Source organism: Stegodyphus dumicola, chromosome 10 (genome assembly GCF_044657685.1).
Source record: "Stegodyphus dumicola isolate Sdum_Otavi_A_Nest chromosome 10, ASM4465768v1".
Lineage (NCBI taxonomy): Eukaryota > Metazoa > Arthropoda > Arachnida > Araneae > Eresidae > Stegodyphus > Stegodyphus dumicola.
Genome location: NC_140777.1, coordinates 130,809,485 through 130,831,143, shown reverse-complemented (window position 1 = coordinate 130,831,143; position 21,659 = coordinate 130,809,485). Strand labels below are relative to the sequence as shown.

General features: G+C 32.6%; 1 protein-coding gene across 2 annotated transcripts in view; it reads right to left on the bottom strand.

Annotated features, from left to right (window-relative positions):
• Positions 1-21,659, bottom strand: part of LOC118183472 (solute carrier family 12 member 2-like) — a 77,759-nt gene that overhangs the window by 21,743 nt on the left and 34,357 nt on the right. For both annotated transcript variants that reach the window (XM_035353026.2, XM_035353028.2), the window contains 8 exons: positions 20,206-20,307; positions 18,723-18,878; positions 16,697-16,796; positions 12,514-12,625; positions 11,813-11,947; positions 8,615-8,721; positions 5,350-5,498; positions 767-1,054 (listed from right to left, as the gene is read on the bottom strand). In XM_035353026.2, the coding sequence (XP_035208917.1) occupies positions 767-1,054; positions 5,350-5,498; positions 8,615-8,721; positions 11,813-11,947; positions 12,514-12,625; positions 16,697-16,796; positions 18,723-18,878; positions 20,206-20,307 (1,149 nt within the window). The remainder of the gene's footprint in view (positions 1-766; positions 1,055-5,349; positions 5,499-8,614; positions 8,722-11,812; positions 11,948-12,513; positions 12,626-16,696; positions 16,797-18,722; positions 18,879-20,205; positions 20,308-21,659) is intronic.

Sequence of the window (21,659 nt, the reverse complement as noted above, 5' to 3'; positions counted from 1 at the left end):
GATAATACATTATGATGTATTATACCATCGTACGGATTTTATAGAAAAAATATTGAAACAAAGGTATTTAACTTTCCAAACGTTATGGATGTAAAATTCCATATCGAAGAATGGCTTTCCCATTCGTCACACATGAAAATTTCTGACAGATCCTTATGAATCCGATGTTAGACTAGATGTATATTTTAAAAAAAGGAACCAAGCTACACGGTAAGAGGGTCATTTTGAAATTATAATCCAGAAATATGGTATTTTATGGGTCTCTGAAATTTCAGGGCCAAACCCGTAACGCTGGGAGAGTTAAAAAAGGAGCTTTTATTTAAAACTCATAAAATAATTAACGAACTGAAAGAAGGAAAATAACTGAGTAGTTTAGAGGAAATAATGGATTAAAAAATTCTCTTTACGGAGTTCATCAACAAATTTATATCACGAATAAATAAAATGTGGGGCGTTATATAGTAATATTACTTCATGTACCGAGCTGCTGTTCTCTGAATCGGTCATCAGACAGAAGGTTCTCATGCTAAAACTCCAAAGACAAGCTTATGCAAACATTATCTTGTAATACACAAAGCACATACTAACTGAGTTAGCAGCTATCTTATATCTAATATACATCGCAATTTGGTTTTGAAATATATTTTACAAAGCACGTAACCGAATTTGATCACGTAAATTAACGAATAGTTAACTTAATAATACCACAAGAATTAAAAAAATATTTTGCTTTTTAAAAAGAAGAAATTGAAACTAAACTCCTTACCACCATCATCGTATAACCACCAAACATCAATATTTCCTTTCTTCTGCTTGTGATGAAATGTGTTAGCCATGATGTGGTTAAAATGATCCTTTGTGCGAGCATATATTTCCTTTTCTTCTAGTTGCACTGAGTGTTCTTCAATCTGTAATTCTTTGCATACAGCTGCAGCAAAGTCTGACGTAGACAGCTCGGTGTGTTTTGTAATTGTATTTGCATATGATGGAGGAGCAGAATTTCCTTCTATATAAGATGGTTCTTCAAGTACAGTTTCTAGTGGTAATTTCGTACCTATGAAGGAATAAAATAATTGTATTACAATTGGTTATTGCAAAGTATTTTCGATCTGTTCATCGTGACTACCATTTGCTTTGCTTTTTTGAATATATATTTTTATATAACGATACATGTAATAATATTTAAATATATATTGGTTAATCCCCTTGAATATATTGATATCAAATACCAACTAGATATTAATGTTTTGTGAAAGAAAAAAATTTCTGATACAATGTTAAAAGCAAACCCATTATGTATGTTACACGAACAACAGTCTGCAAACTAAATGACCTAACGTGTACACTGGTGGCTCTAAAATATAAGACAACGCTGGGACTGGTGTGCACAGTAAACGCTTTTCATAATGTACTCCTGTAGGACACTTCATGTCGAATTTTGATGCAAGTATCCTTGTAATCTCCCTAGTTACAGAAAACCTCAAGATAAAAATCAATTGTTCCTCTAAAGCAGTTATTCTAGTCGATTCTAAAGCAGACATCCAGGCTGTATTTAAAAATCCCCACACAGATACCTTGATTATCTCAAAAATAAGACAAATCTTGAACTTTCTTTATAAATACAACAAAACAATTATTTTTCAATGAATCCTTTCACATGTGGGTATCGACAGCAACGAAAAGGCAGACTCACTAGCCAAGAGAGGAACACTTGAGCCACAACAACAAACCACTTCCACCAGAGTCACTTAAAAAGCATATTTTTGAGAAATTCATGGATACTCTTAAATCTGACCAGGTAGCAAAATCAACCTGGGCTAACATTGAAGACACCTGGAAAAAGTTTTGTCAAAAAGCCCGTAAACATACTGTCGCAAACTTCAGACTGCAAACAGGCCACGATTGCATGGCACATCATCTTAATAAAATAGGCATCCTTCCATTCAGTATATGGCAAATTTGTAATTCGGGATTCATGAATGCAGACCATTTTCTTATATGCCCAGAACTAGATAAAGAGTCTCAGAATTATAGTGAGATAAGCAAACTATACTGGAATTCCAGAATTTTCATGAATGCCTTTTAAAGACTGAATCTCTTATGTTTCTTTTCTTGTTGTTTAAATTTTTAAGTTTTTAATTATGTTCCCATGTTCATTTGTTCAGGTTCTTACTTTAAATATTTGTTCTTTTTTATTATATATCATTGCTTTTGTGTGATACTTGAGCTATTTTATATGTTTGGATTGATCCCTCCAATAAAGCCATATGTAACAACAACATTTAAATATGTGTTATAGTCACGAATGTTCGACATACTTAGCATACAAAAGCCCTACAGCGCAACCGTTCTGCATTGATATTACAGTGACCGTAAAGAAATAACTGTATCCAACACTCACAAGTAGCTATCATTTTTTAATAGTGGGCACTAGCCCCATATATATATTTTTACGTCGGGCGCTAGCCATTGTTTAGGCTTTCGCCACTTCTAAGGACAGAAGAGGTGGTCATTTTATTATAGAGGCATCTAAAAGGCACCGTTACCTTCTATAAAGAAACAGACAATTTACATTCATATCTTCTCCGGGGTTCGAAACCGGGCCCTGCAGTACGACAGTCGACTCACTAACCACTTTTCCACCTGAGCAGCCTAGTAGCTAACATAACATGCCCCACTATGCTTTACTAGTGGAAAGTTTACGACGCACATGTATCCGTAGTGTCCGTAATTTGCTTCTGTTTCAGAGTTAAAGATTTTAGCACCCATTTTTCCTAGGTGGTAAGAAGTGATGAACTTGTAATTGAGACACATCTGCCAGTCCATCCGTTATTATTCGATGATCTTCTCGAAGCGACAATCATATTGGCTACGTTTATCATAATATACTATTGACTGCATTAACAAGAGTTTAAGTAGAAATACTGTTTTGCTTTGAAAATGAAACACGGTCGGTCGTCTTTAAATTGTTTTAAGTATCGAAATGCTATCAGTTGCGATAAAACATCTTAGCCATATGTCAGCTACAACATTTCATGACATAGCATCATTTACTTTGTTCCTATACAGTGTGGCTTTTCTTTTACCTTTTTATTTAGCTTGTTTTTCTGTTTGTTACCGTTAAATTTTAACTATGTTTCATCCCTTTCTACAGCGCCAATTCTTTTTAAAATTTACCACCGATATATATTTGCAGTAATAGTTCAATATTATATAAATATTAAAAAAAATATTTATTGTTGTCTTTCAAATATTCTCTTTCAGCTGCCAAACTAATCATTGCAGAATTCGTTTCTTAGCACCACTGGATAGGATGAAAAACAATTTTTTAAATGGCGTTTTGAAATGTGAAATTTCACCAATTTTTAGACAGTTTTAAATTTCACTAATTTTCGGACAATGTTTGTGTTTTGAAAATTCACAGTTTTCGGACAATGTTAAGAAATCCTTCTATCTTTTTAACTTTATAACTAACTTTTTAGCTACTAATCAATGATGGGTTTTTAGATCAAATTTTATTCGTTTTTGCTAACATCATCGTTGATTTCAAATAGTTATGAGATCGAATTTTTAAATCAAGTTGAAATTGTAGTGGTTTAATGCTGTCCAGGCTCAACGGACAGATCGGAAGGCAAAGACAGGGGAGAAAAAAAAAGATCACATCGTATGCCTCTTATTATTACAATTGGTAAGAAAAAATAATTTTACTACCTTCACAAATGATGATTTTGTTAATAATTTTCTTCCCACTCAATAGACTGAAATGTGTAAAATTGTATAAAAAGCATTTTAAACTATACAGGATGTCCCGTAAATGTCGCGGGACACATTTACGGGACATCCTGTATAGCTTTAGTTAAGGTAAGTAATTCTTCAAATTATCATAATAGTTTTAATTATAAGTGAATAAAATCGTAAAATGCTCATATTAAAATTGTTTTGGGACATTAATGGAATTCCAAGGAACAATAGAACTGATGCTATAGAAAGGGAATATATAAGAATGATTACATTCAGTTCCCTCTTTGACAATTTAAAATCTGTCATTTTTTGATGAAACATCATTTTATTTAAAATTACATATTAGAAAGAATACTGCGATAATTAAAGTGTTTTTATTAGTGCATTATCTAAAACAGTATAAATAAAAATCATTTTTAATTGCACCATTCCATGCGCTTACGGGGTGGATTTCTGCAAATGAATACATATAAGTTCAAAGCTGCATGATCAAACATCATTTTCCGCAGGCGATAAAGAATTCGCTTTATATTTGCGGTATTCCACCAAACGCATTGCCAGATTTATTTACTATAATTTCTTTTCCAAGTAAAGAAATTACAATTTCATACAAATGCTATTCCCCAAGTTCAAATTATTCGTGAAGATTTATTTCGTTGCTACATATTACTTGCTTGTTAAAAATAAATTCATCCTCAATTTCTTCTTTTATTATCCTACACATGCAGTTGTAATGATCTGTCTCTATTACTCCACATAAACTAAGTTAGATCCTACAATGAACCTGGCGAATTTTCGCAGAGGCGTGAATAAATTCAGCACGGAAGAAGGTGTTACTGTAGAGAAATTAGGATTTTTTTTGAAGCAGGAGTCATGAAAAATGAGCAGTGCCTTTGCTGGAACTCGGATCTCTCGAATACGCGGCAAGCGTGCTGACCACTACACCACGAAGGCATGCTAAGAGGGCGGGAGAAATACCTTATACAATATATGACTATCATTGCAAATGCAAGTTGCAATGATATGATTGTAAAAATGTAAATTGCAAATGTATCATTGAAAATGCACAGATACAGAACTCTGATTAAAAGTTTTTAAGCTTTTATCCAATCCCAAATATTGATTACTTTGATGAATGCGATTATTTTGATGAATACTCCACTCAGAGATCGTGAATTTTTTTCCGAAATGGGCACTTTCTAATTTCAGATTGGTTTCAAATGAGCACCTTCTTCTTCAGATTCATCTTATCTTTTCCTCTGGTTTGAAGCTATAGCTACAAAAACTCACACTTTATTTCTCTTAGCCGCATGGAACGTTCTGTTCTCTTACGATTTATTGCTGTATGTTTGAGATTATCTAAACAGTTGTAAAAATTTAATAAAACATATTTTATATCTCGAAATCTATTTGAATGTGTTTTTTTACTATATTAAGTACTTTATTAAGAACTATCATTTGGTTTTTGAGAAACGATATACATCCAAGCGCAGACCTCCACATATACTGTGAATATATAAGCGGAAAACAAAATTTCTGGTTTTCATTAGTGATTTGAAGCTGAGTGATTTTAACTGCTTCATGGTTTGAAATTATTACTATGCTTACATTGCGATTTTTGCTTTTTTCGAGCTTTCCCTTTTCTTTCATGTCCAGACACCACAGGCAGACCCTCCTCAGTATCAAAATGCAAGGAATAATCAGTTCCTCCTAGCACTCTCAAAATACATAACGATAAATGGGCATCTAAAGTTTCACTGAAAAGTTTAGAAGAAAAGTAATGTAATTAGATAATACATTTTACACAAAGACTAACATTAATATATTAGTGAAATTTAAATTACATTAATATATTACTGAAATTTAAATTACATTAATATAGTACTGAAATTTAAATTGAAATTAAATTGATTTAAATTTGAATTTAGATAATTAAGGGAAGTTGGAACTCAAAAATCTTCAAAAAATTGTAATTTCGGATTTTTGCATTTTCAATTTCTCTACACTTTTATATTCATTTTCTACACTACCTAATCATTCTTTAATCTCTATGAAAATTAGAACTGTAAAAAATCTAGTTTTAATTTGTCATCGAATGTTTTGATCAATAGGGATTTTTAATAACGTGATTTTTTTATACTCGATGTACCTTTCTCAGGAACTACTGCTCACAGGTATTTAAAATTTTTATGGCTTATTAAGTTTCCTAATACTTACTGAAATGAGCTTTTTGTGATAAACTGAGAAAAAAAAATTAAATATTTTTGTGTGAGCAAAGTGCTAAATTTTACTATGCCTAACAAAATATTCTGTAAATTACTCTAAAATGTTTCAAGTAATCAGATAGGTATGCGTTTATCACACAAAAAATTTTAAGCATGTATCTACAGCAGATTTTGAGAAAAGGTACATCGAAAATGGCCAATTTAACATTGTCGATATAAGGGTTGCTGATACTCCTTAAAAATGTTACTGAAATGTGGATAAAGCTAAATTTTTCAAAAGATATTTTCTAACTGAAATCATAACTCAATAGGAAGTTTAGAAAAGACACGGTATAAAAATTAGTTTCGTTCTGCATGTAATTATAACTTTAGAAATTATACAAAGCCAGAAAATAAAATGTTCATTGCAAGGGAAAGCGTTAGAAAAATAAATATATACTGTTATAGAGTTTGGTGTTCCTTAGTAACATACACTAGATTCAAAACAGTAAAAGACTATCTGTGAATTATCACTATGTTTTGTAAGCACCATTGAGAAAGGGAAATAGTGTAAAGGACCCTTTTATTGATTTAAATGGAATTAAACAGTTGGCACCAACTTGTGCTTACAAAACCAACAGTTTTCGCTTAAATTAGCGATAATTGGTTAACTAAAGCTAATAAAAGTAACTTAGCCTAACGGGTTCACAACTGGCACTGACCTTAGGTCGGCGTAGACAACCCTAATGGCAAGAATATCTCAACGCCCCAGAATATTAATCCTAAGAGAATCAAATTTAGCAACGTGGCCTTCAACCAAGCAGAACACGCTCTAATTCTACTCTCTAAAACTTTCCTTTAAATAATCCCTTCTTTTTATCTCATTTGAATATTGCGCGAGTTAGAAATTTACATTCTGGCAGGAAAATGGAAATTAGGGCAATAGGATAGAAAAATAACATAAAACAACTATTAATTTAGAAGTCAAACAACAAAATTCAGCGTTATATTTTCAAATTTTCACAGGACTAATTTCGATGGTTTTACCGAACCATCATCCTCAGCTGCAAAAGCGCAAATGGTTCGCAAGATGACGAAAATCACGTTGAAAAAACAAGAAAGCAAAAAAAATGAGCCTGTTTGGAGCTTCTATAATTAAGATACAATAACACGACGTGGAAAAAAAAAAGCAAAAAATAAGTCTGTTTGGAGATTCTATAATTAAGATACAATAACACGTAGAAAAAAAAAGAAAGCAAAAGATAAGCCTGTTTGGAGCTTCTATAATTAAGATACAATAACACGTAGAAAAAAAAGAAAGCAAAACATGAGTCTGTTTGGAGCTTCTATAATTAAGATACAATAACACGAGCTATTGTATTATTAAAATTGTGTCTTAATTCTTATAAAATAACTAGTTAGACACTAAAATGGTATCTTGTACTCTACAAATATTTCATGCTATTTATCATAACATAAATGCAGTACACTTTATAAAATATTATGCAGACGAATAAATTGAAATAAGTTAATTAAATTACATAAAAATAAGTAAGTAGGTTTACTAATTCCTGATGCTGAAGTTGCTGGATGCTTAGATCAATAATATCCGCACAACTGAATGTCAGATCTGTAATTGTACCAATGCTACTCCTTTTGAGATTAAATTAAATTGCAAAAAAGGATTCGACACTCTTAATACCCAAAGGAATGACTCTGAACTGAGATGCAGGGAGATCAATATCCCGAAATACACAGGAAGAGACACTGATGATATGCTGAGTCGTGAAATGTATTTGAATCTTTAATATTTGCGCTCCTTCTTTTCTGTAGTAAACAGATCTTGATAGGTATAGCTTTTCTGTAGTAAACAGAGCTTGATAGGTATAGCTGACATCGTGCAGTAATATATTATATTATTTCTACTATGAATTTCCGTTGCATTGAGATTTTAACTAGAATCTATTTTAATCCTTTTGGTAAAGTTACATAGCATCAGGAAGACTATTTCGATAATTATAATTAATTAATATATGATTATAGATTTAATTAATTAGATTATATAATTAAAGCAAAACACTTGAGAGCTATTTGTCAAAGGAAGTATGGCCTCATGAAGCACTGTTTAAAGTAAACTGGCTTACATTCACTTTACACATGAAGAATACTACAGAAACACTAAAGCAGCCAGCCTGTCTGCTAGGATTCGAGCCTACGTCGATTATTGGAGAAAATGATGTTTAGAAGTTCTTCTTGAACAAAATTATTAAAAATGCACGTAACAAAATTAAAAAAAAATCTGAGTTTTATCATCGGTATATAAAACTGCTTATCAACTGTATATTTAACCAATAATTTATTATTTTAATGATTATATATACATAGAATTGTTACACTTCGAAGATAAACTGATGAATGTTTAATAAACTGTAATACAATAATTTATGATAATAGCTATAATCTAGAATTCACAAAGCATCTATAACTGATTCTTTAGTTACATTACATTAGATCTTTGGCTTTATAAGAATTAATAAAAGAATTTGAAAATAAGCACTTTTTTCAGACTTATTAAACATTTATCAAGCATGTTTTCAGAATTACTAAAGTATTTCATGCACCCGTTTAGTTTCATCTACTAAACGCAGCAGAGAATTAATAAGACTCACTGAATTATGTCAAAATATTCCAATGTCTCTTTGGCATCACATGTTTTCCAATTTTCTTTAAATCCCACCATTAGAATGTTGGGCTTCATTTTACCTATACCGGCTGTCTAGAATAAATGATATATCTTATTACAGCAAATTAATATCTATCGAGACATCAGGTTATTATATATAAAGGGAAAACAACAGAAGAATGGCAGAGAAGAATTAGAAGAATTTCAAACAAAAATTTGGGACTAAACATTTCGAAAATATTGAAAACAATAATGATCTGAAGAGAACTTAGTTGAATCAATGTTAATTATGCTTTTGAAATTATTTTGGATTGCATATTTTTGTTTTAAAGCTACATAAAATTTTTTGTTCGAATTTATTAGTTAATTGTAAGAATTTGTTACCATACCTTAGTTTTATGAATTATAAATTCACTTTATGTTTGCTATTTTATTTTATTGCTTCAAAAGGATGCTAAAAGTTTAAAAAAATGGATTTTTAATATATATATATATATATATATATATATTTAAAGCAAAATAAAATAAATAACATGTTTAAAATTCATCTCATAGTCAATTCGGCATAAACAGACAATCATGGTAATCATCATAATCATGGTAAGAAGTACTGCGTCACGTAAATAAGATAGTGGTTGCAAATGCTGACTGCCGTACCGGAGGGCTTAGGTTCTAATCCTGGAGAAGACATGTATGCTTGTAAATGTTATTAAATATCACATTGTTGGCGGTTACGCCGCATAAAATACGATTCAACAGCAAAATCGCAAAATATTTAAAAACAGCATATCTTTAAAATTTCCGTTCTATAAACAGTCTCGCGTGCTGGAGATAAAAGTGCTTTTTTCTGTACATCGTTGCCACTGCTCGCTTTGAAATCCTTGAGTTCGTTAATCAAAAATTCGTTAAAATTTTACAGAATATGAAAGAGATAATAAAGCAAATTCGAAATTCAAAATTCGAGCCTCCAGGTGCCTATGTTCGGGTGGAGGATTATGCTATTCAAAATTGGATGGCTGTAGGTACCGTTGTTTTTCACAGTGCGAGAAACATGCATATATTCATGCAGATTTTTCATTGTTTAATTTTTTAAATATAATACATTTGGTGTCAACAATTTAAAAAGTTATACGCCGTTTATAATGATTCAAACCAAAATGCCGTTCCAAAGTAATATTCCATTCGGGAGTAACGTCCCTTTTGGGATAATTAGAATATTAATAAACGTACGTATGCATGCATTGAATTATGAACTTTTTTTATTGAATTATGAAATAAACACTACGACAGTAGCATCAGAAACATAAATGAAAAATCTGGCTTTTAAATAAATTATTGCTCAGTTATATTTTATGATACCTAAACATTGATTTGTCATATTTTACTAACTGTCGAGAGAGGAAATGGAATATTAATCTAAATACTAGTTTAAGAAATTAATCATAAACAAAGAATCAAAATTATATGATAGACTATACTGAATTGAAGAAGGGAAATATCATTAATGATTCAGAAAGAATTAACTGCAGTTACTCATAGAAGTAATCCTGTTGTCATCATAGTAATTGAATATATATCTCCTTAATTTGTTTAGAACATGAAATATTTTAGTTTGATAGCGATAGTATGCATTTTGATGGTCACCTTTATACGTAGCTGATGATCTTGATTTCGCTAGGAGATGATAATCGTAGAGAAAAATAATAATTGATATCTATTTATATTCTTAGAAACAGTACTCGATTTCAAAACTAGTCTCGTAAGAAAGTGAAGAAAAGGTTCATTATACATTTATTTTCGAAAATGGAAGTTTCTGGAAGATCATTGTCACAAAAAATTCATTTTACATCTATATACCCACACGCACATTGATAAAATAAATCTTTCGACATTGCACACGCATATACACTGATGTGCCACTGAATTAGGGATAGACATGGCTATACAAATTTTATATCGCTGCGCGTCATCTGTGCTCACGTGAGGAAGTTGTGGTAAATGTAGATACAGCTAGTGCTGTTTTTTAATCAGTCGTTTCAATTAACAGTATGGGTAAAACTTCTGATTTAGACAGCTTCAATCTCGAACAGAGAGTAGACACCCATTCAATTTCCAAAATCCTCAGCGGAGTAGGATTTTCAAGGTCAATAGTGTGAAGAGTATACCGAGAATACACGGATGGTGTAAAAAAGGACTAGCGATCGGGCAAATTGCAAAGGACAATTAACCTAGAACAAGCGTGGTGTGAGGCGGCTCAGCCGTATTGTACATAGTTAACGAAGCCAAACATTAGCTCAAATTACCACCCAACTGAATCAGGGCGACAGTCGTACAGTCAGTAATGCAACGCTCGCTTCACCATATGGACTTCGGAAGCCGTAGACCCACAAGAGTACCTTTGCTGAATGCATGCCATCGAGCTGCACTTCTTACCTGGGCAAGAGAATACAGAGAATAGACTCTAGTGGACTTGAAATGGGTAGTAAGGAGTGATGAGTCTCGATTCCGACTAATTAATACCGATAGGAGGCTGAGAATGTGGCGTCAGACTCATGAAGCCATGAACCCTGTATGGCAAATTTGAACTGTACAAGGCCATGGTGGCTTTATCATAGTCTGGGATGTTTTCTCTTGGCAGTGTTTGGGGTCTTTGGTACTTGTAACAACCTCCCTCAGTATGATTCGGTACGTAGAGTTGCTGGGCGATCATCTCCATCCATTTATGTTGCCCTGTCATTCAGACGGAAATGGGGTATCCCAGCTAGATAAGAGCATCTCTCATAGGTCCCGGTTGGCTACTGCGTGGTTGGATGAGCGTTTTTCGAACTTCACTTTCATGAATTGGATACTTAAAAACCCTGACTTAAATTCTACTGAACATCTTTCGGACGTTTTGGAGAAAGGTTTGAAACCTCATCACACAACACTAGCGACTCTTCCTAAATTATAGACAGCTTTATTCGTCGTTTGGAAGCCATTATAAAGGCCAGAGAAGGCCCAACTCGTTATTGATTAGCTATCCCTAATTCAGTGGCACTTCAGTGTATATAAGAATAAATCCTCTTTTGAATTATATATATAATGAATAATTCAAATGATAACAAATACAGATGACATATATATATATATATCACTTTCGAAATAAGTGCAGAAATGATAGTTAATAGTTAATTTCTCATTTTACCTGAATCAGACTACAGACACCATTTAGAAAGGTGTCTGCTTCAACTAAGCAAAAGAACGCTTTAACCTTTCTTTCTGTAAGCCACTTGGAATTCATTTCATTCAGAAGTCGCCGATCCTGCCAGCTCTTCGATTCCTGAAAAAAAAAAGTAACAAAACTGTTCTCTGTAATAGGATTTGATTCTGAAATTCTGTAAGTTGATGAGGAAAAATATAATGATTAATTTGAGAGAAAAAAACTTCAATTTGAAGCTTCTGGTTAGAGCCTAACATCAAATATGTTATTAAATATTGTAAATACCAATAAATGATAGAATTATTTACTAAAGAAAAGATTTCATTATTTAAGATGGAGGTGTGAATGTACACGAAGTTTGCCACAAATACTTTCTTCATTTGAGTTAGGAAAAGAAATCCTTTTACTGAAAACAATAAACACTACTTAGAAGTTTAAAAATTTCAAACATTGCTTTGAAAATTTATTTGTTTCATTTTTATATGAAAATGACAGGAATTATTTTGAAAGTAAAATATCAAACGTCTCTCACACAACATATAAATAGGGAAATTAAGGAATGGACCCAAATTAAAGGTACTGGACTATTTATTCTGATCATTCATTCTATATCTTTTATTTTACATAAACGCAGACACTCTGTAGAATTTTCATTCTTACAATTAAGGTATTTTAATCGTTCTCACCTTTGAGATGCGAGCACATATTTGAAGACCGAGGTCCTTAGTGAAATGTCCTGCCAGGTCTACTAACTGAGGTCTACTACTTGCGTTGCCAGAAAGAACTAAGACCGCTGGTCTGGAAGTATGCAAAATAAAATAACCAGTTATTAGAGTATCAAATTTTACAGCATAATTTAATAAATTATTAGCTACATAAATTAAAAATATGAGTTTAAATTACAATAATATCGAAATATAAATACGAAAAGTTTTTTTTTCAAGGTCCGATCGGTCGCGAAATGAAAATCAAAATGAAAATCAAAACTGTTCATTTGATTTTCATATTTAAATACATCGTATTAATCTCTACATAGTCGCCGCTCCGACTGAGATATTTCTCGTTGCGTGGTGTCAACTTTCCAGTATCCTAATCATTGAAGGTAGCCGCCTGTGGTTTCAGCCAATTCCTTTACGCTGCTCTGCAGCTCTTTGTCTGAGCCCAGCTTCTGCCCTCCTAGCACACTCTTCACATGAGCAAAGAGATGGTAATCGGAGGTAGTCAAGTCCGAGTTGCATGGTGGGTTATGAAACACGTCCCATCGAAAACACTGCAGAAGTCTATTTTTTGCAGCAAGCAGGTAAACAATTCCAAGCAGGTAAACAACAAAGTGTTAAAAACACGAAATGCGAGAGAGAAATTAACCTCATTGGCTTCAGAGGTTCACACGCGGTGCACATATTAAAAGCCAGTCATTCAGTATCCAAGTGTAATAAGTTTTTAAATCTGAATGTTCAGGAGCGCTTTAATTTTATCAAGAAAAACAATATCTGTGTCTCAAATATTTTCTTTCAAATCATAAAATTTTAGAATGTAGATGTATTTATAAGTGTAAAAAGTATTTTAAAATCATTATTTACTGCATTTTGAAGGAGTTCAAAATGAGCCAAAAATGCGTAAAAGATTTACTGACAGTTCGAAAGAGTTATTAGTGATGGCTAAATCGGGGTAGAATTTCATGAGTTCTAGCCCAGCAATTAAATCATCTTGTGTATCAGACTTTAATTTTCAGCATGAGAATTCATTAAGTATTAAATTCACCTGGTGAATACCAATTGTGTACAGCGATGTTTGATCCTGGAAGCCAAGCGAACCTGATTACAGAAAAGTGTATAAAGAGATTAGTGTTATCGAGAAGAAATGCGAAGGTTTTTATATTTCATGCTTAGGATCGTCGGATACAAAAATAATGGAATTGCTAAAATGTCATTTACAACACCAGTATTTATTATCAATAGAATTATTGGAGCGTTGCCTCCTTTTACATTGGGTTTGAAGTACATTGAGGAATATAATGATTTAATGCTAACGGATTCAACATTCTACAAGAGTGTGCCTGTTAATATGCTTTTAGGCGTAGCAATTTCTTTACCGCTTCTGAAGGGGGAAACGATTAAATGCGGAGAAGATAAACCAGTAGTCTCTGGTTCTGAACTAGGATGGATTATTTCGGTTAGTGTGAATACTTAACAAAGGTTAACTCCGTTATCTGTGTGAATAATATACAAGCGGAGACGAAGCAGATGCTGTCGAACTTTTGGAAATTAAATGCTGTGCATACATTTGATATGCTTATCAAATCGGAGAAAGCATGTGAAGATTACTTTAAATATACAAGAGAGGAAAGTAGTGTATATAATGTGAAATTACCCTTTCATTCTTCGACTTCACAGCTTGAAAATTCGAGACATTTATTTATGAGTAGATTCAAATCTTTAGAGAATTCACTTTTTAAATAGCCTCAGATATACGAAAAATATAAAGATTTCATGAGGGAATACATTAAGCTGAAATATGTGGAGAGAGTAACTGACAGAGAGATTTTTACTGATTCTTCGTACTTCATGCCTCATCATGCCGTGTTGAAGGAATCAAGTACTATTACTAAGCTGAGCGGCGTTTTCGATGCTTCAGCTGCAACAACGTCGGGTGGTACATTCAATGATTATTAAATGAAGGCCAGCAGTTCGGCAAGAGCTGTTTCCAATTCTTCTACGGTTCAGAACTTACAAAGTCGTGGTATGTGCCGATGCAGAGAAGATGTTTAGACCAATTCAAGTTCATCCAGAAGATACGAATTGGAACGAATAGTATGGAGAGATAGTCCTAGTGAGCCCTTGAGTGCATTCAGATTAGTAACGATTACGTATGGAACTGCCAGTACCCCGTATTTGTCTAAACTCTACATATAATAAAAGAAAGAGTCTGTCTGTGGGTATGTCTTTTGTTCGTGCTGTGCATAAGCTAATAGAACCAGTGCTACGAAGTTTGGTAACACAGGGTGCATGAAGGGTGCCAGTGCACTTCGAAGCGAATTTTTCAAAATTCGAATGAGATTTGTTTTTAATTTTATGTTATTTGAGGAAATTGTATCAAATCGATGACACGCAGCAACAATGGCTGCACACTTTTGCCATTGTTGCTGATATCAGCACTGTTGCCACTCGGAAAAATGAGGGCGATAATTCGATGCAGTTTTTAATTTAATGTTTCTCTTAGATACTGGACTTTTGTCGAGAGACGTTTGTTTTCCGGGAGATTTAAAAGCCAGACGAAGGCTGGCCGCATAGTGACTATAATAAAACAATTGCTTTAGATGAGCAAGATAGAGTCCCTTTGGCATCAAGAACTGTCCTTCGTTACTTTTATGTAGATGATTTACTTTTAGGAACAAAAATTCAAGAAGAAGAGAAAATTGTTCAGCAATTAACTGAAATGTTGAAAAAAAGTGGATTCCGCTTAGGGATGCGGATTTGAAGAGTTAAGCTGTTTTAGAGAATATTTTTGAGTAGTTACGAGAACCCAATACTTTTCTGGAAATAAGCAGGGATATGAAAGTGAAGGTATTGGGTATATTAACTGGAAACCCTCTAGTGATACTTTTCCTTTTTCAGAATGCATAAATAATAAGTATTTCACCAACAGAACTATTTTATCAGAGGTGGTCAAACTCTTTGATTGGCATTGCTAGCGCCAACAATAATATATGCGAAAATATTGTTACAAGAGTTATGGAATTTACAGGTTGGTTGGAATGAAATCGTTGATAACAAAATAAGTAGAACGTGGAAAAGATTTTACTTAGAATTACCCTTACCATCAACTCTACAAATTGCGAGGTATATTTTAAGTTCGAAGGCAATTATTATAGAAACTCATGCTTTTTTTATGTCGCATTAGAAAAGCTTATTGTAGAGTTATCTACTTCAGAACAATCAACTTTGATTCTTCAGTCATTGTGAACCTTCTGACATTAAAAAGCAGAGTTGCTGTCTTAGGAACCTAGTCTCTTTCAAGAGTCAGAGTTACGTGCTGCGTTGCTTTTAACCAATCTCTTAACATTCAGTGTTATCACGCATAGAACTGCCAATTAGCAGTATTTACGCATGGAAGACTTATGGGTTACATTGGCATGATTTTTTTATACGAGCCTCACCGTTGGCTACCTTTTGCGGCAAAACGGGTTGCGAAGGTATTGGATGGAATTTTATCGCTGGAAAAGAACATACTGCAAACTGTGGGACCAGAGGTTTTATTCCATCAGAATTTTTATGATTCGAGTTGTGGTTGAAGGTACCACAGTGGTTAAACCAATCTATAATTCATGTACAGCAAGATTTAAATGTAAGATTAGAGAATGAGGTTATGTTATGGAAAACGTAAAAGATTTTTATTTCAAATGCTTTTAATTTCGGAAAGCTCAGTGCATTTTCGAAGTTTTCGTCATGGTTACAGCTATCTAGAGTATTAGTGTGGTGTATAACGTTCAAGAATAAATGTAGAAAGTTAATTATTTATCTACTGAATAACTTTGTGAAGTTACTTTTTGATTGTTAGGATTATACAAAGACCTGAATTTTCAGAAGAAGTATTCTGTTTAGAAACGGGTAAACTCTTGAAGGCGTAGAAGAAGAGAAGGAGTTAAAATCTGTTGCAATTTTGTGCGGTACAAAACGAATAAAAATGTACAATTGAACTTCTTATTTGAAGTGCCGTACTGGAATCTAAATTATTTCAAAGCTATCATGTTTTCACTTACTTTCTTTTTCTAAGAAAATAACACTGAAAAGGACATACTGCAAATTCTTTAAAGTTATTAGTGCTGTTAAATTTCTCTGTTAAATTGCACAATTTAATCATCAATATTACCTGTAATTTTTTACATGTTCTTCGACTCTTGAAAGTTTGTTAAGGTGATGAAGAGCGTTTCTGTACACGTAGCCTTGAAAAGATGAACCCCAATTTATATCTGAAGGAAAACAAAAACAGTAGATAACAACAAGTTGGCATAGTTAACATCAAAGTAAGGTAAAGTATTTCTTTTATGAGCCCAATATGAAATATTCATGGAGAAAATTCCAATTTTTATTAGTCATTTGAAAGCCTGTTAGTCAATTAGAATGTTAGCCTAAAATATCAAGCCAATTTCGCGTAAATTACATTTTTGTGTATAATTAAAAAAAGGTCGAATAATTAAATGCCTGTTTATGATTTAGTAGCGAATAAATAAACGCTACTAAATCATAAGCAATAAAATTCTTCGGTATAGCGTGGGTAAATTTGCAAAACTGTAGTGCAAAAGAGCTGAGTGGCACTTTCTGTTTCAGCTGCAAGAGTGAAAGTGTCGAAAAAGAAACATGTACATTTCACACAAAAAAGTGGGGGGGGGGGCAGTTTTATATCTTACTTTCTACTACCTCGAATGACGAAATATGATTTACGTTTCTCATGTCTCAAAAGCGCGACCGACTTAATTGGACTTTTTCTGAAATGACATACAGATTTTGTTTTATATATCGATTCTACGACTTAAATTATGCCTAAATATTAAATTTTGTAAAATAGCAAAAATTTCAAAAATTTATCTTGGCACATATTTTCAGTTTCCGCCAAGAATAATTCCCTTTGCGAAATTCTTAATTTATGGTAACCTATTTAACCTTCTCTTTGATTGTGAAAAACAGGAAAAAAGCTGCATCGTTCAATCGTTCATTCTTCTAAATGATTTCCTTTATATTTTATTTTTTAACCATAATTGTTATTTTTTTGTCCGTAAATAACATTTGAAGTTTTCTTGCTTAAAACAAAGATGTTAAATTTCAAAATGCGTCAAAATGTCAATTCCCACATATCTTAGCAAATTTTGAACCAAAAATTATAATATTTTGCAGATATGGTTAGAAATTTATCTACTTTTAAAACCATGGAAAAAATTTTATAGGTTACAATCCAAAAACGTTTTCGAAAATTCCTACAAATTACTAAAAGATACAAATTAAAAAAATAAATCAGAAAATACCTGCGAATTTAATTAGAATTGAAAATAATTTCAAATTGCGAAAGAAAGAAATTAAGAAACATATACCAAATTCAATTAACATTGAGAAGCATAACATAAAACTATATAACACTGAAAAAAAGCATCAGCACTTAGTTTTTAGTTCAGAGTTGACTTCGGATTATTGATAGTATTGGGAGCTTTCCTCTTTGGATGATCTTTGCATTGTGTTGTGTTTAACGTTGCTAATAGTTTGAAGGGGTAACTACTGATTGTGCTCTGTTATACTGAGAAGAGCTGTATTTTTATGGAAAGTTCTAGAACTGTAAGGGCTCGTTTTATTAAACTCTTTTGGGAAAATAAATTTTGACAAGCTATCATTTGTTCTATCTGCATTCAATCCATTACAAACCCATCCGCAAGCAGCAATATTAAGTTTTAATCTGGTCTTCTAATTTTCTCCCCAATTTTATTGATTAACTTAATTTTACTGTGCAGGATTGTTTGCATACATAGAAATCTGTAAAATATGCCTTACCCAGTTTATAACTAAATTGTTTAAGAAAATAATTTTCCAGTATTTTATATATTTTCAAACACCTTTATAGTTTAAACACTGATTATTATTAACAGATACATGTAGAAGCTAGGCCAGCATTGTAGCACCACAGGTAATTGGAATGCCCCCATGCCCCAAAGACAATATACGCGTACAACATTCATACCTTCTCCGGGATTACAACCCGGGCCCATCGGTTCAGCAGTTAGTGTTACTAACCACTATATGAACTGGGCGAAGTTGTGATTAAAATTTTGTGCATATATCTATGTTAGAAAACAGATAAGCTTTAATGCGAGAAACTTTAGCAATATATCGAGTAAACTTTTGTACATTACCTGGACATGTCTTGGATAGGTAGATGTAAAGTGCAATCACCACGACATCGGTGACGAGAGCAGTTATCCAGTTCATAACAAACATAATAACAAAGCATAGCAAAGCCCCTAAAAGGCTCAGCCATAGATTATAATACTGGAAACCTGGTCGAAATCCTAAAAAAAATAAAATGCTATATTTGCCTCTTCATACAAGTAAATTATTTACATAAAGGAAGATATTTTTTTGTTATGTCTGTTTTGGAAAATATTTTGCGTCATCTTTAAAGTATTAAGTTTCTTAAAATGCTAAAATTTGAATCCAGCGCCAGGCTAATCTGAATTGATGGTTATTTTCTTGAAATGATCAGAATTTTGGAGTGGTTTTCATAGGTTTCTTAGTTACTATTTAAAAGCTTTAAATGAAAATTTTTATTTCTAAAAGTGAATTTTCTTTAATATTAAAGTTTTCTACATAACAATATAGTTAAAATTCTGTTTTATACATGTGAAATTTTATATCTGAAATTTCGTCTGTACCATAATTGATACAAATAAGAATAAGATGTGAATTTTATTACAAAACAGAACTTGGAAAATGAAAGTAACTTACATTTTATTTTAAAATTTTTAATACGGTAGCAAAATTTTAGATTGTTTCAAAATTAAATTCATTTCCTTTTGCCCTTGTTCCTTAATAATGTAATCCGAATTATAAAAATATAAATGATTTAAAAATCAATACAATAGTCCTTCAGGGACAAAGCCCCTTTGGACTAAAAAAAAATCTGAAAGGTTTCAGATTATAATAACGTCCAAAGGGGCGTTTTTTTTATCATTTTGTGTGTTACCTTTATTTATTAAATATCACGTTCTTCGCACATAAACTATAAAATTCAGTTCAACACGAATGTTACAAAATAGTTTTAAAATGAGCATATCTTTAGAATTTCCGCTGGAGAAAAAAATGTGTTTTCTGTACAACGTTGCCATTGGTCGCTTTGAAATCCTTGAGTTTGTTAATCAAAAATTCGCTACAATTTTATAAAATCTGAAATCGATAATAAAACAAATTCCAAATTTCAAATTTGAGCTTCCACATGCCCATATTTGCAGGAGGATTACGTCATTCAAAATTCGATGTCTCTATGTACCGTTGTTTCATCACAATGAGAGAAATATACATACATTTATACAGATTTTTCATAATTTAGTTTCTTCAAATATAATGCAGGACTCTAAAATTTGGTGGCAACAGTTTGAAAAGTGAAACGGACATTTATAGTGAACCAACGCAAAATCGCAAAACGAAAACAATAGTCCTTCAGGGACAAAGCCCCTTTGAACTTAAAATAATTTCCTGTTTAATGTTCCAAAGTTTTCACTTAAAATACATTTTTAAATTTCAGTTAAAATGATTACTTTTCATATTTTTAGGGATGTGCATGCTATGAAACGAGGTTCTTAACTGGCACGATTTAATAAGAACAAAATAGGCAGTTACCTGGAGATTTGACATAAGATGCATGAAAGCATGAAAAATTAATGAGACCGTTAGCTGCCATGAAGAAATTAGAAATAATCGGGGCTACAGCATTCAGATCCCCTAAAAAAGATATGAGCATGTAAAAAACATTAAAACTAGCTAAGATAAAAATTATAAATTAGAAAAATTCATTGACTTCTTAAAGCATTAGAAAACAGGGATACGTTTTTAAATCTGTAATTTTAAGTGAAAATCTATAGTTTTATTTCACGACGTATTGGAGTATATAGAAACGTCCTGCTATTATTAAAGATCCAACTATAACTATGCATATGTGATTAACACCTTTTATTATATCTAAAAATGAATTTCTGTCTATTACATGCTGTTAGGTAGTTCTAAATCTGCAGCATGTAGATCACACTTAAGTATGCTATAAATTTTCATTACTGTATTGGAAGTTGCTTGTGACAATGTAGTAGCGATGAGGAGGGTATAGTTGTAACCTCCCATAAAGACTGCTATACACAGTGTATCTGAAATGCTTGAAAAAACTTAGAGGGATAATAGTACTCATCAAAATGAACAAAAAAAAAAAAAAAAAAAAAAAGCACTGGAACCTGGGGTCCCAAATAAAGTTTAAAGGGTGAAAATCGCAAAAAAATGGTAATCTCGCATGCTACTTTTCTGCAGAACTGGCTAGTAGTACGAAGCTGGTTTTCTTTTCACTTTGTGCATATCCGGTGAAAAAGAGATAAGAAAAACTGGTAGAAAGCCAAACAAATCTGTGAGCAGGAATCCACGTATGCAAATTTTCTATATTTTTAGAAATAAACCAATAAACTCAAGCATACGTTGTAAGTGCATGAACCGCCAACGACGATAGGTAGTATCATTGCGACGTGGGTAACCACCTTGATGGAGTTTACCCGGCAAGATGGATTGGACACGGTGACCCTGTTGCTTGGACTTCACGCTCTCCGGACCTGAACCCCTTGGATTTCTTTTTCTGGGGACAGATGAAATCCCTCATATATGAGACGCCAGTAGAAACGACAGAAGTAGTAGCACCGCGTATTGTGACCGCTGGCAGCAGAAATCCAGGAAATTCCCGTAATCTTCGAGCATGTCCGCCAGTCGTTCCTCCGTCGATGTGTGATAATGTCCGCAGTCGACACTTTGAACAATTGTTGTAAAATTTTTGTTTTCTCTGGGCATATCACGAGTTGTGTTGTATCTATTCTGTGCAATAAATATTTTTCTGGAGTGTTTTTCTCTTTGCTCAGTATGTCCATCTCCTGACGCATTTTCTCGATTTTCACCTTTAACCCCCCCCCCCCCCCCATGTTCCGTTGCATTTTGTTTTCGTCTTGATGAGTACCATCATCCCTTAAGTTTGTTAAAGCATTTCAGATACAAACTGTATATTAAAATTTCAAACAGATCGTTTCTAATAAAACAAAATTTTTATT